The following is a 12,851-nucleotide window of genomic DNA, read 5'->3' as shown; positions in this document are numbered from 1 at the left end:
ATTGGAAATAATACAGATCATGGCATAGAGGACTCAGTAAACATGTATTGTATAAATGAATAAAGATGATGGATTAATGCCTATTAGTATCTTGCTCTTTATTATGTGTCTTTAGGACAGAGCACAATGCCTGGTCACCAAGAAACACTGTAGAATGAATATAATGTTTATTTAATATTAAATTATGACAAAATTGGGTAAATTACTCATATTTGGTGGCATATTTAGATAATAATCTTATATTTTGTTCAGAACATTCGGGGAGGTGGCTTTAATAAACCAAAACAGTATGACTATTAAGAAATGCCCTTAACAAGGAAATCTGGGGGCCTAATTTCCAGTCTGGCTTTGCTTTTAACTCCCTGAGAGATCCTAATTAAGCTAATTTGCCTGTGTGAGTATTAATTTCTGTTCATGTAAGATGAAACAGTGAGGACACAGTGTAATGGTAATAAGCATGGGCTTTGGGGACAAGGAGCCATGCTAGTTAAGTCTTGCCTATCCCTCTTACTAGCATGTTATGTTGAGCATATATCTTATCCTAATAGAACCTAAACCATAGGTTACTGTTAGAATTAAAGGAGACATCGTACAGAGAGCATCTGGCACATTGTTAGTTTTCAAGAAGTGTTAGCTGTTGCTGTTGCCATAATTATCATCTACAGATCTAAGGGTTTTGCCTTTTCCTTTTAGTCTGAATCTAGAGAACTAGGTATCAGAAACATTGTTGAATATTTTCTGTTCTGTTTAGACCAGAAATCATTTATCCTTTTGAGGTTTTTTGGGAGTATGAATACCAAGTAAAATATTGCATTGAATTACTGCAAATTACAAGGCTACAAACCCTCTCATCTGTCATTGGCTCCAACTCATAATGTAATATGGCTACTGTGGAGAGGATGACTATGCAGCTCTTCATGATGAATTTAATTAGCTATATTGCTTATGGATAAGTTGGTACTAGATTCTGAATTCCTAAATTAAACTATCACTCTTATGTTTTATAAAAATAAATCTAGGCACTCATATAAAAACAGAGAGCAATAAAGTACAATATTTTACTTGTAAGCCTTGACTAAGATAAAACTGCTAGAATGTTTTTTATTTTTATTTTTTTTTCAATTTTGATTGTGTGTATGTGTGTTCTAAAAACACGATTGATTCTACTTCATTGTTTTTATGGGTAGGGCTGTAGAGAAACAAAGCAAATGCGTACGGCTATCCCAGCAAGAGCTAAGACACACTCTTTGTTAAACTGACACTTTTCAATGATGTATCACCAGAGCATATAGCATCTGAGAGAGACCATGAGATTGCAATCTTGAGATTGCAGTAAGAATGGCTTAATTTTTTAAACCACATCCCATTCTCATTACAGACTGTCAGAAGAATAGATTAATTTGCACCAGTGTCTATTCTCATTGCAATCTTTGTCAGTGTAATGAAGTATTGGAATGTTAATATCAGCTATGTTCATAGAAATATCACCATCCATTGGAATGATTTGATCTTTCTAGTGATCTGTGTAGTGATTGGCTGGCTCTATCAGTGATAAACTGATAAAGATTAACACAGCAAACACAGGATTTCAGAACGTTAGCTCACTCCTATTTTCCTATCACTTGTCAAGGCACAGTCCACATCATCGATGTGCTTATGCTTTTTGAGGTTACAATATTTAGGACGCTTTAGGATCCTAATCATATATGGAATATCTAAGCAGCGGTAGCAAACACAAATGACTACAAATATGAGATCCTGTGATATAACTATGTTTCTAAACGTACTTAAATTCATATTTTTTACAACCATATGTGAGACAAAAAAAAAAAAAAAAGCCATATTTGGCCCCTATACTACCGTTTGCAACTCCGAGTTAAAACCTCAATATGAAGTCTCACCCAAATCTGGCTAGAATAAATTGGCAGATGTTCTTAATTTGCTGCCACATCCGAGACTTAGTTACAGCTTGGCATTAAGGAATCCCAGGACACAGAGTTGAGTCTCCTTGTGAACCAGCTGGCATCACACAGGAAAACAAAAGGAAAACAAGAGGCGTTCTTCTTTGGTCTCAAACTATAATCTGAAAGTGATCCATAAAACTTGGTACCTAGTTGTAAGGGAATGGGATTGGATAGAATACGTATCGATGGATTGATTTATCCTAGATTTCTTCTTTAGTTTTTCATGATACATCAGAGGAGACAGACCCAGGAGAGATATAAAATCTGGGAAGCAGGTGTTGGTTTCTTTCTCTGAAATGTATCCAAGACAGCTCTTGTTTGCCAGGTCATACCAGCTCCTTTTTCATCTTGCCTGGTTCTTTTCTCTCTGCTTGGCTTCACACCTTGGCTCCTTCTCTTCCTAATCTTGTCACTTCTTTCACAAATCTGCTTTCTCCCTGGATCCATCATCCTCCTGCTGGCTCAGCCAGAAACCTAGAAGTTATCCCTGATTCCTCCCTCTCCCTTGTTCTCCCACCTGAACCCATCCACAAGTCCATTCAAATTTCCCACAACCAGCCTCTCCTTTTTCTTCTAAAGTCACTACCCTAGTTAAGGTTTTATACATTCTTACCTAGACTACCTGGTTTCTTTACCTCTGGTTTCAAACCTCTTCAGTCCAGCCTTTGCTTTGTAGCAAGAGGGATCATTCTAAAATAATAATAGCATTATATGATTGCCCTGCTTGAACTCCTGCAGTGACTTTCATTGTTGACACACAAGGCCCTTCACCATCTAGCTCTAGATGTGATGGATTCCCTTGTGTTCTCTGATTCACCCCTATTGAATTATTTGTGGATCTCTCATGCCTCTGCACCTTGCCCATACTGCTTTTTGTTGGGACTCCTTCTCTTCTTCCCCACTAATTTACCTATTTAATTAGCTTTCATCTTTTTGCAGGTCAGGTATCGTCTGTTCTCAGAGTCCTTCTCTGATACCATTTTCCCATTTTTCACAATTTCAGAAGGAGACTCCTCCAGGGAGCATCCTTAGCACTCTCTCTCTGCTTCTCTCTAGTTGGGACTTACCTCTGCTCTGTGCTATGAAGCCCTGAGCAACACTCTATTCTTCTCTGTTTTCCTCTTAACTCTAGCATAGTTCCCAGCCAGAGGAGCACTCAATGATAGCCTAAACATAATAAAAATAGCTAATATTTATTGAGTGCTTCCTATTCCCGGTCATCCTTCCAATCTCTTGAGGTAGGTCCTAGTATTATCCCCACTTTTAAAAATAAGGTGAAGTATGGCTCAGTTAAGTAGCTTGCATAGTTGCAAGGCTCATGCTCTTACACTTTATGCCAATTCTCTTTAGTTCTATTGTGTTGGCCTGAAAAATGCTTTCTTAAAAATTGAATTAATTGCCAACATTTAAAAACCTTTAGGTATCTAAACAAACACACAGAAATTGGCTGATATGGTAAAGGAATCCTTGCATTCCTACATGGATTGTTTGGCTGGAGCTGAGTAGCAGTTGTTCCCTTGAGTCAGAGCATGTGATTTCCTGTCCATCATACTGTCCTCTGTTGAGTGTTTGCCTGTTTCCCCCAGCCCTTTGGCCATTTGATCTTGGATGACCCTTAGGATGCTGAATGTGATGGATTTTTGGTTCTTTCTAGACCTGAGATTATAAGGTTAATTTGAACATGCACTATGCAAAAGAGACTCTAACTTCAAGTTCTTCTCAATGAATACCCATCACTTATTTAGGAGTCAATGCTAATATTTGTGTTCTACTTTTATATTTCTTCCAGTGCTTCCAGGGCTAAATCCAGGAGGATGAGCCATGTGTAATATTGCTACTACCATAATTGATAATGCTGTCATACATTGTAGTCATGGATTTGTTCCTCTTTGTAAATGGCTAATATGTAGCTTATATTGAATCTGATGCTTCACATAATTTATTGCTGAACATATGCTAGATTGCCTAACCACTGCAATGATATAAACAGCCTCATTTCTTGATGCATGGTCACTGTCCAACTTTAAAAAAATCAACATCTATCATAAACAAACTCTCTTTCCAATAAAGTACTATAAATTCTAATATCTAGGATATTGGAATCAAGTTATTCTTAGGCAAGCCTTTTAACTGTTTTATTATACAATATTCTCCCTCCAAAAAGGGTAAATATTTCTGGGGGTCCATGACAGAAGGGGTCTTTATCTCTTTGAAATATTCACTTTATAATTAGCAAAGGATAATGGAGTAGGGAAAATTCCTAAACTATGTGAGTAAAATATGATAAATACTGTAAAAAAATGATGACTTGGGGCATGGAGGAGACTGCTTTAAGTCAACATTAGAGGATTAAGGAAGATGGTTTGGGAAGAAGTGACATTTAAGCTAAGATCTAAAAGTTAATTAGGGTTAGTATGATGAAAAGTGGGCAAGAGTATCTTGACAGAGACTAATGTGTGCAAAGACAGGAAGTCATAGGAAACAAGTCACATTTGGGAAGAGAAATAGTGCTCTGTGGCTGGAACATAGAGAACATGAGAGACTGCAGATGGCAAAGGTAGATCTGGGGAGGAAAGTAGGAATGTAGTGTGAGGCTTTGTAGATTATTTTAAGAAATTTTGTTCTTATCTTAAGAGCAAAGAAAAAACATTAGAGATTTTAACTAAAGGAGGCCAGATGACCTAACTTGAGTTTTTTAGAAAGCTAAACCTAGAGAGTATGGCAACTGGTGAAGATAGTCAGAAAAACTGGAGACGAGAACACCATTTAAGATACTGTGCAGAATTCTACATGCAAAATAAGGAAGTAGCAGGGGAGAGGAGATAAGTGGAAAGATTCAAAAGATGTTCAGAAAGTGGGGTCAAAAATAAGGAAATGAGTGAGAAAAGCAAGGAAGGAAGGAAAGGAATAATGAAGAAAAGAAGGAAAGAGAAGAGTGAAAGGTGACTGCAGGTTTCCTATGAGCATTCTGGAGACTGAGTGCCATGCAGGTACAGAATCATAGGAAGTCTCAACCTTGTGTTACACTTTGCCCTCGTCTTTAATATTACAGCTGCAGAGAGTTTCCAGTTTACAGAGTTCAGTCACAAATACCATTTCATGTGATCCTCACAGTAATCTTCGTGGAGTCATCATTAACTGCATTTACTGAGGAAACAGAGTTTGTGAAAGGGCTTACAGGCCAGGAGAAATGGGACACAGTGAAGGAAGCAACACAGTGGCTGGAACATAGGACGTGAAATAATATGAGCCAGTCAGAGCTATAGAATCATGTAGAATTGTACAGGGCATATTAATAGTTTTGAGCTTTAATCCTAAGAACACAGGAAGACATAGAATGATTTTAAGGAATAGTGACATAATCAATTTTATGTTTTTAAAATACCATTTCAGTGGATATCTAAGGAGTGGAGAGGAAGGGGGTAGAATAAAGGAAAGAAGTCAAATGGCTATTGAGGTAGTTATAGTGAAAAAGATGGCAGCTCTGACTAGCATGGTGGTGGGTGGAATTAAGTAGATAGATTTGAGGTATATATTTCATCACTTCCACTTTTTGTTCATTGTTGTTCATCATAACATTCACTTGTGCAAGAAGGCAAGAAAAAGGTGTAAACAGACATACTGAATAAAAAGAAAGTTTTCTTTATTTACAGATGACCAAAAAAATTTATGTGGAAAATCCCAAAGAATGTAGAAAAAAAGCTACTTGAATTGATAAGTAAATTTAGCAAATTTGCAGAGTATGGGGTTGTTATTTAAAAATTAATTAAGTCTCTCTTCTAGCAAAGAACCGTTGGATATTGAAATTAAAAAAAAATAACATTTATAATAGTATCAGAGATAAGTCTAAAAAATGTGCCAGGTTTGTATGCTAAAAACTACAAATAGGCTGATAACAGAAATAAAAGAAGACCTAACTGAAGGGAGAGCTATACCATGTGGATTGACTGGAAGATTTGATATTCTTAAGTTGTAAATTCTTTCCAAATTGATCTATAAACTCAATGTAGTCTACCCAAAATTCCAGTGGGCTTTTTTTTTTTTTGGTAGAAATAAACAAACCAATTCTAAAATTTATATGGAAAACCAAAAGCCTAGAAGAGCCAAAGCAATTTTATTAAAGAAGGGCATAGTTGGAAGATTTATATAACCTGAGTTCAAGACTTAACTATAAACTCTGAATATAGTATGGTATTGGTGTAAGGGTAGACATATATCAGTTAAACAGAGCCCAAAAATAAATACACATATATGGTCAATTGATTTTTGACAATAGTACCAAACTAGTTTAATCGAGAAAGGAAAGTTTTTTCAAAAAATCATGCTGAAAAACTTAAGCATGCATATTAAAAACCATAAACTAAACTATAAACTAAAACTATAAACTAAAAAAACACAATAAACTAACAAAAGAATAACAAAAGCTCATACCTGTAACCATTAAAAAAAGAACATAAGTAGATTCTATAAATATAAAACCTAAACCTATAAGACTTCTATAAGAAAACATGGGAGGAAATCTTTGTGGCTTTAGTGATGCAACCATATTTTAGAAAGAATATAAAAACATGTGATTTAAAAGTTTGATAAGGTAGACTTCATTGAAATTAAAAACTTATTTCAACACATTGCTAAGAATATGAAAAGGCAAGCCACAGACTAAAGAAAAATACTTTCAAAACGCATAGCAGATGAAAGACTTCTACCTAGTATCTATGAACTCTTACAAGTAAATAATAAGGCAACCTGAACAAACACTTCACCAAAGAAAGAGGAACACAAACATGTGAGATTTTCCATATCATTAGCTATTAGAAAAATAGAAAATACTACTACAATGATACACCATTATATACCTACTCAAATGGCCAATGTCTTATTTTAAACAGACAACAAAAATATCCTGGCAAGGATGTGTAGCAACTGAAATTATAATACATTGCTGGTAGAAATCCATCATGGTACAGATACCTTAGAAAACCTCTTATCATAAGATCTAGTACTGTAATCATTTCTTATATATTTATTCAAGAGTAGTAAAACCATCCACACAAATACCTGGATGGTTTTAGTATCTTATGCACAGCAGCCCCAAAGTGAGAATAATTCAAATAATCATCCATGTATGAATGCATTATTAAATTGAGATACATCCACACAATGGAGTATTACTCAGGAACAAAAAGGAATAAATGACTGAAAGTCAACAACATGATTCCATTTATAGGACATTCTGGAAAAGGCAAAACTATAAAGACCTAAATCAGAAAGTGATTGCTAGGGGCTGGATGTGGGAACAGTGAATTAACTCAAAAGAGGCACTAAGGAACTTTTTACAGTGATGGAAATACTCTATATGGTGATGATCATGGTTATGTATTTGTTGAAACTAGTGGAATTATTAACCTAAAATGGCAATGTTGTTTCAGTTCAAAATAGAGTCTTTATGTTCACACTATAATAAGGACTAACTCCCATAATTTTCTATGAAAAGTATATAGAAAAATATTAGGACAATTAGTTAGAAACTATGCAGAGGATAATTGAAGACCATATGATATTATGGGGAAATATCTTGAAAAGAGAGTGTGAGATGTAGCTTTGCTCTGCAAATGAGTACTAACAATTATTGGGATCTTGGTTAAGACTTTTAATTTGTGAGTATCCACATTTATGGGATTTGTCTTTCCCTAACATCCCTTTTGACTTTGTCTGATATATTGTGATAGGGTGGCCACCAGGAGCTTGCAAAGTAATTCACTTAAAATTTATTGTGATTTAATTTGAAAACTACTTTTTAAGCATACTAGGCTCTGGGGATGCAAAGCCCTTAAGGAGTTCCCAGTCTAACGGTGAATACAAGTAAGTAAATAGATTGACAAAACATAAAAGCTGAAACTCAAATAAAATGAAGAGACAGATGCAAATAAAATTTACCTTAAGGCTCAAATATGTGTATATTTTTCATGTGATTAGATTTCCTGCCTCTACCGTCTACATGTACATAGAGTGTAATGTATATTATCACCAAAAATTAGGCTCTCTCACAAAGCCCCATTTTTGGAGCGCATCTATTTATGTAATACAAAATTATTATGAAAAGCAATTCTCTTTTATATAACATGAGACAAGCAGAAAACGGTCCTGGTAGGTTATTTTTATGTGTTGCTACTTTCAGCTCACCCCTGTATACACACTAAAAAGGAGTTTCTAGAATCTAATCTCAAAAAATAAGTATTACATTGTCCACGTTATTTGCACCCACCTGCCATGTGACCATAGTCATTTGCTTGTTTTATTAACAACAGATAAATCAAAGCCCTAAACTTTAATAAAATATACCTACACTTGTGTGTGCCTGTGCCTAAAGTCACACAGTTAGGTCAGTAAGTTTTCTGGATTGGGCACATACCTTGAAACAATTTTAAGTTGTTTACTTAATTCTTATCTTGTGGACCCACCAAGAGTAATCATTTTGGGGAAAAAAAATATTTCTTGAAGTTGTGACAAGGCATAGAACTCTGGAAACCTTTCAGGATGTCTTACCTGGCTTGAGATGAGCAAATGGGATTTCACCAGTGAGAAGTTCCCAGAGACACAGAGCATAGCTGAAGACGTCAGCTTTGATGGTATAGCGTGTGCACTGCGTGAACACCTCAGGGGCCATCCAGCGGAGGTTCTGTGTGTTCAGAAACATCCACAAGTCATTTGCCAAGTGTTTAGTCATCCCATTGTAGAAACAGTGCTCTTCTCTGTGAGGATTTGGTAAGTGTTCTCCCATTGTTCTCAGAAGATATAAAGATAAAGTAACACTGATTACCCTGCACCATGCAATAAGCTGATGTGTTTATACATTAATAACATGTTTACTATCATTGTTCAGTTTTACAAAGGCATTTTTCTTAATTATTGGAAGATCATGAAATTCATAATCATTCCAAAAATATTGCAACAATATTAATCATCAAGTAACCCTGCATCTTGTAAAATGATCACAGCAGCAGCATTTTTTGTTTACTTCTGAGCATCTTTCCCCTAGAAGCCTTATAAACTTATGAATAGCCAACCACGATTCATCCAAGAGCTCTATGCCTCCCTGGGGGTGAATCACACCTTTCCTCCTTTAGATCTTCAGGTTGTAGTTTAGGAAGCCACTAAATTAGACCCATAAATAATGCTCTCATGACTGAGGAGAGATAGAGCCTTAGAGGAGTGCCCAGAACATTCTTATGAAGCAGATAGCTCACTGGCAGGATCAGGTCTGTCATATCTCCTGTGTTTGCCCAGTTGTGTTATTTCTGAATATGGTTTGTGCAGTATTCCAGGAAGAAAACCTATAAAATGTTATAGTTTTCTCTGTACGAAGTTTTATATTCATGTTTTGATGGCATTATTTACATTCTTTTCACTTGCAGTTATGTATTTTTTGGTTTGAAATATAAGTTTGCATTCTGAGATGCAAATGGCATACATTTGGTTGATTTGTAGTTTAGGGGAAAGAGCACTAGGTTTTGAGTTAGGAGAAGAAAATTCCAGCTCCAGCTCTACCATTCACTATTTGAGCAGCCCTGGGCAAGTCTTGTATGCTCCTGGACCTCGGATTCCTTAAGGGCAGAACAGAAGAGGCAAGCCCTTCCAGCTCTAAAATCCCATGGCTCCATAACCTTATCAGTGAACTTCGCCAAACACCTTGTTTCTTTGTATTTCCACTGGAAGAAACCAGCATTCTTTTATTGCTCTTACTGAAATTCCATGTAGAGCTGGTTGCTGATAATTCTTTTCAAGTGTCTACCTTATTTTGAAATCATGCATAATTATAGCATTCTAAGAATATCTGTATTCCGATTACGATGCTTATATGCAATTCTTCCACATGGGCTTTCACCTTCCAAATAGCCTCCACTTATGTAGCAGATTATGCCTTGTGTCACAACATTGCATAAGTGGAAGTAGGCATACAGTATGCCCATTTTCCCACAGGGGAGTAATAGAGTAATTAGCCAACTTACATGAGGCCACATAACTAGTAAGAAACAAAATAGCCTTCAAAATAAATCTAGAGTAGTGCTGTGCTTAAAGACTGTGCTGCTAGGATTAAAAAAAAAATTACTTGCTGTTGGTGAAATTCAATTCAATTTCATTCAACAAAAGTTTATTTAGCCAGAGTCTGGATGTATTTGAGAATCACCTGGGGGAAATTTGAAAAGATACAGGTACCCAAGATCAACCCCAGGCCAATGAAATCAGAATTTCTGGGGGATGGGTTCAGGCAAAATACTTTTTAAAAAGTTTCTGAAGTGATTCCAATGTGGTGCCAGGGTTGAGAATCACTGATCTAGCTATCTCTGTGTCTCAGATACTGTGTGTCCTATCAAAAGAGGACTCATTCTTCCTCTCTTACCTCATATCTTGCCATTTTCCTCTTGCTCACTCCACTCTAGTCATTCTGCCTTTGAACACACAAAGAATTTTCCTGTGTCAGGGCCTTTGCACTGACTGTTCCCTCTGCCTACATTGCTCTTCCCCTTACATGGATGACTCCTGGTCAGGCCTCTCATCAAATGTTATCTTTCCCTCTTACCCTATCTAAGTGATACTCCCATTCTCCATTCACATACTTGCTTTGTTTTTACTCTGTAACACTTATCACAACCTGATACATATTTTGTTGATTTGTTCAGTGTCTATCTCCTTCTAGTAGAATATTAGATCCATGGGAATAAGAAAATTAATTTGTTCACTGCAATATTCCCAGTTCCTAGAAGGATGTCTGGCATTTAGTAAGTAGTCCATAAATATTTGTTGGATGAATGAATGAAATCTAACTGGGGAAACCAGACATGCCTAATCTCACTTACAACATGGTCCATGATGTATTTCCTGCCTTCCTCTCTAACTCATCTTTCACTTTCTCTTCTTCACCCAGAGCATGCCAACAATGACAAGCTCTTTGAAGTTCCCCCAGGAAGTCTGATATTTCTCATCCTTCCCTACGTCTTTGCTCATGCTGTTGTTCATTCTACCTGGCACTCTTTTCTGTTCTCCCTGCACCTAATTTACTCCCACTCATCCCAAGATGCTCTGTCACACCTCATTTATCACAGGACTTCCCATACTGCTTTAAATCTATCTGCTTATTACTGTGTTTTCCCCATAGAAAATGAGCTCTTCACATCAAGATTTTCTTCACATTTTGCATTCCTGGTCCCTTGCACAATGTCTGACACATGGTAGGCCCTCAATAAATGTTTGTTGACTGAATGAGTAAGGGTACGAATTAGCAGTACAAAATGCTACAAAAGCACAGACAGAAAAATGCACGGGGAGGAGGCAGCAGGTGTGTGTGTGTGTGTGTGTTGGGGGGGGATGTTATGGAAGGGAAGGCACTTACAATGGATAAAATTTCCTAGGCCTTGCAAGCCCTTTCTAGGTGAGGTGGAGTGAAGGACTGTCCAGGCAGAGAAAGCCACACTAGCAGAGACACAGGGATATGAATGTGAATGGCCTTTTTGGGGAATGAGCGGGAGGCTTGTGTATTAGGGTGTGGGGGACTTGAGAGAACTTACTGTGGGAGAAGAGGTCACAGAGGGGCCCTGGGCCAGATTTGGGAGGGCAGGAGGCTTCCAGGCAATGAATTTGGATTTTGGCCTGTGGGTACTGGGTATCTGTGATGGTTATAGGAGGAGATGAATTGTCAGAACCTAACACTTGGCTGATGTTGCAAAGAAGGAACTGGAAGACAGTACTGGAGTTAGAATCCTACTTCTAGTCCAGAAAAGGGATGATGAAGACATGAACTGAAGTGGAAAATGAGAGTTTGGGATGAACTTAAAACAAGCATGCAAACAAACAGAAAACATGACTGAGTAATGCATCTGTGGAAGCAGAAAAAGCAAGGAATGGGAAATTACCCTAAGCTTAGGTAGTTAAATAACACACGTGGTCTAGGAAGAGAAGTTACTTTTTTGGGGGAGGGGAGGAGAGTAAAGAAGAGAGCAGGTAATGATTTTAATAGCAGACATTTTTTTTTTAATTTTTTTTTTTCTCTCAACGTTTTTATTTATTTTTGGGACAGAGAGAGACAGAGCATGAACGGGGGAGGGGCAGAGAGAGAGGGAGACACAGAATCGGAAACAGGCTCCAGGCTCTGAGCCATCAGCCCAGAGCCTGACGCAGGGCTCGAACTCACGGACCGCGAGATCGTGACCTGGCTGAAGTCGGACGCTTAACCGACTGCGCCACCCAGGCGCCCCAATAGCAGACATTTTTGAATACAATTATGTTTGCTCCAGATGTTAAAACTTATATTTTAGTTAAACATTAATACTTGGTTATATGCCATATTACCTTATAATGCTGAAGCAGAAAAAAAGTTGTTACTAGATGCTGGTTAACTACAAATTCTATAGTTAGTTACTGAGTAAATGTTAACTCTCTCCACTACTTAATAAGTAGATCTAAAAATGAAAGCCAATTAACCATGCCTGCTTGGTACTTTTTTCAGTTACATCTGAAATAAATTCTGGATTATTTTATCCATCTCATTTTCCAGACATATATCTAATCTATTTTTCTGGTACAGCCTTGAAAGAGTTCTTTTGAGGGCTTCCTGAAAATAAAAACATAAAACTTTATCCTGCCCCTGGGACAATGACAATGCTTCCAGTTAAAGCTGCTCTCATCTCACTTCCTGTCATGCTGAGTTTACACATTTTAATTGTTTCATAATTATAAGGAACATAAGCAGCAGCAAACCCCAGGTTGTTTTGTCATGTTGTCTTCATCCAGAGACTGTAGAAATCTTGATTCTGATGGAAAGAAAAAATGAATTCGTGTTAAAGAAAACATCTTTAAAAACAAGGTCAAAATCACAACTAAAATTTTGAA

The 12,851-nt window shown here is 36.9% G+C and overlaps 1 protein-coding gene across 4 annotated transcripts in view; it reads right to left on the bottom strand.

The window, feature by feature from the left end:
* Positions 1–12,851, bottom strand: part of LOC123598070 (serine/threonine-protein kinase TNNI3K) — a 289,720-nt gene that overhangs the window by 88,518 nt on the left and 188,351 nt on the right. For 3 of the 4 annotated variants that reach the window (XM_045477849.1, XM_045477850.1, XM_045477852.1), the window contains 3 exons: positions 12,720–12,772; positions 11,531–11,629; positions 8,511–8,643 (listed from right to left, as the gene is read on the bottom strand). In XM_045477849.1, coding sequence (XP_045333805.1) covers positions 8,511–8,643; positions 11,531–11,629; positions 12,720–12,772 — 285 coding nt within the window. The remainder of the gene's footprint in view (positions 1–8,510; positions 8,644–11,530; positions 11,630–12,719; positions 12,773–12,851) is intronic. The other variant, XM_045477851.1, reaches the window with a different exon arrangement.

Source organism: Leopardus geoffroyi, chromosome C1 (genome assembly GCF_018350155.1).
Source record: "Leopardus geoffroyi isolate Oge1 chromosome C1, O.geoffroyi_Oge1_pat1.0, whole genome shotgun sequence".
Classification (NCBI taxonomy): Eukaryota; Metazoa; Chordata; class Mammalia; order Carnivora; family Felidae; genus Leopardus; species Leopardus geoffroyi.
Note: the sequence above shows the minus strand (reverse complement) of the source record. Positions and strands in the feature narration are given on the sequence as shown.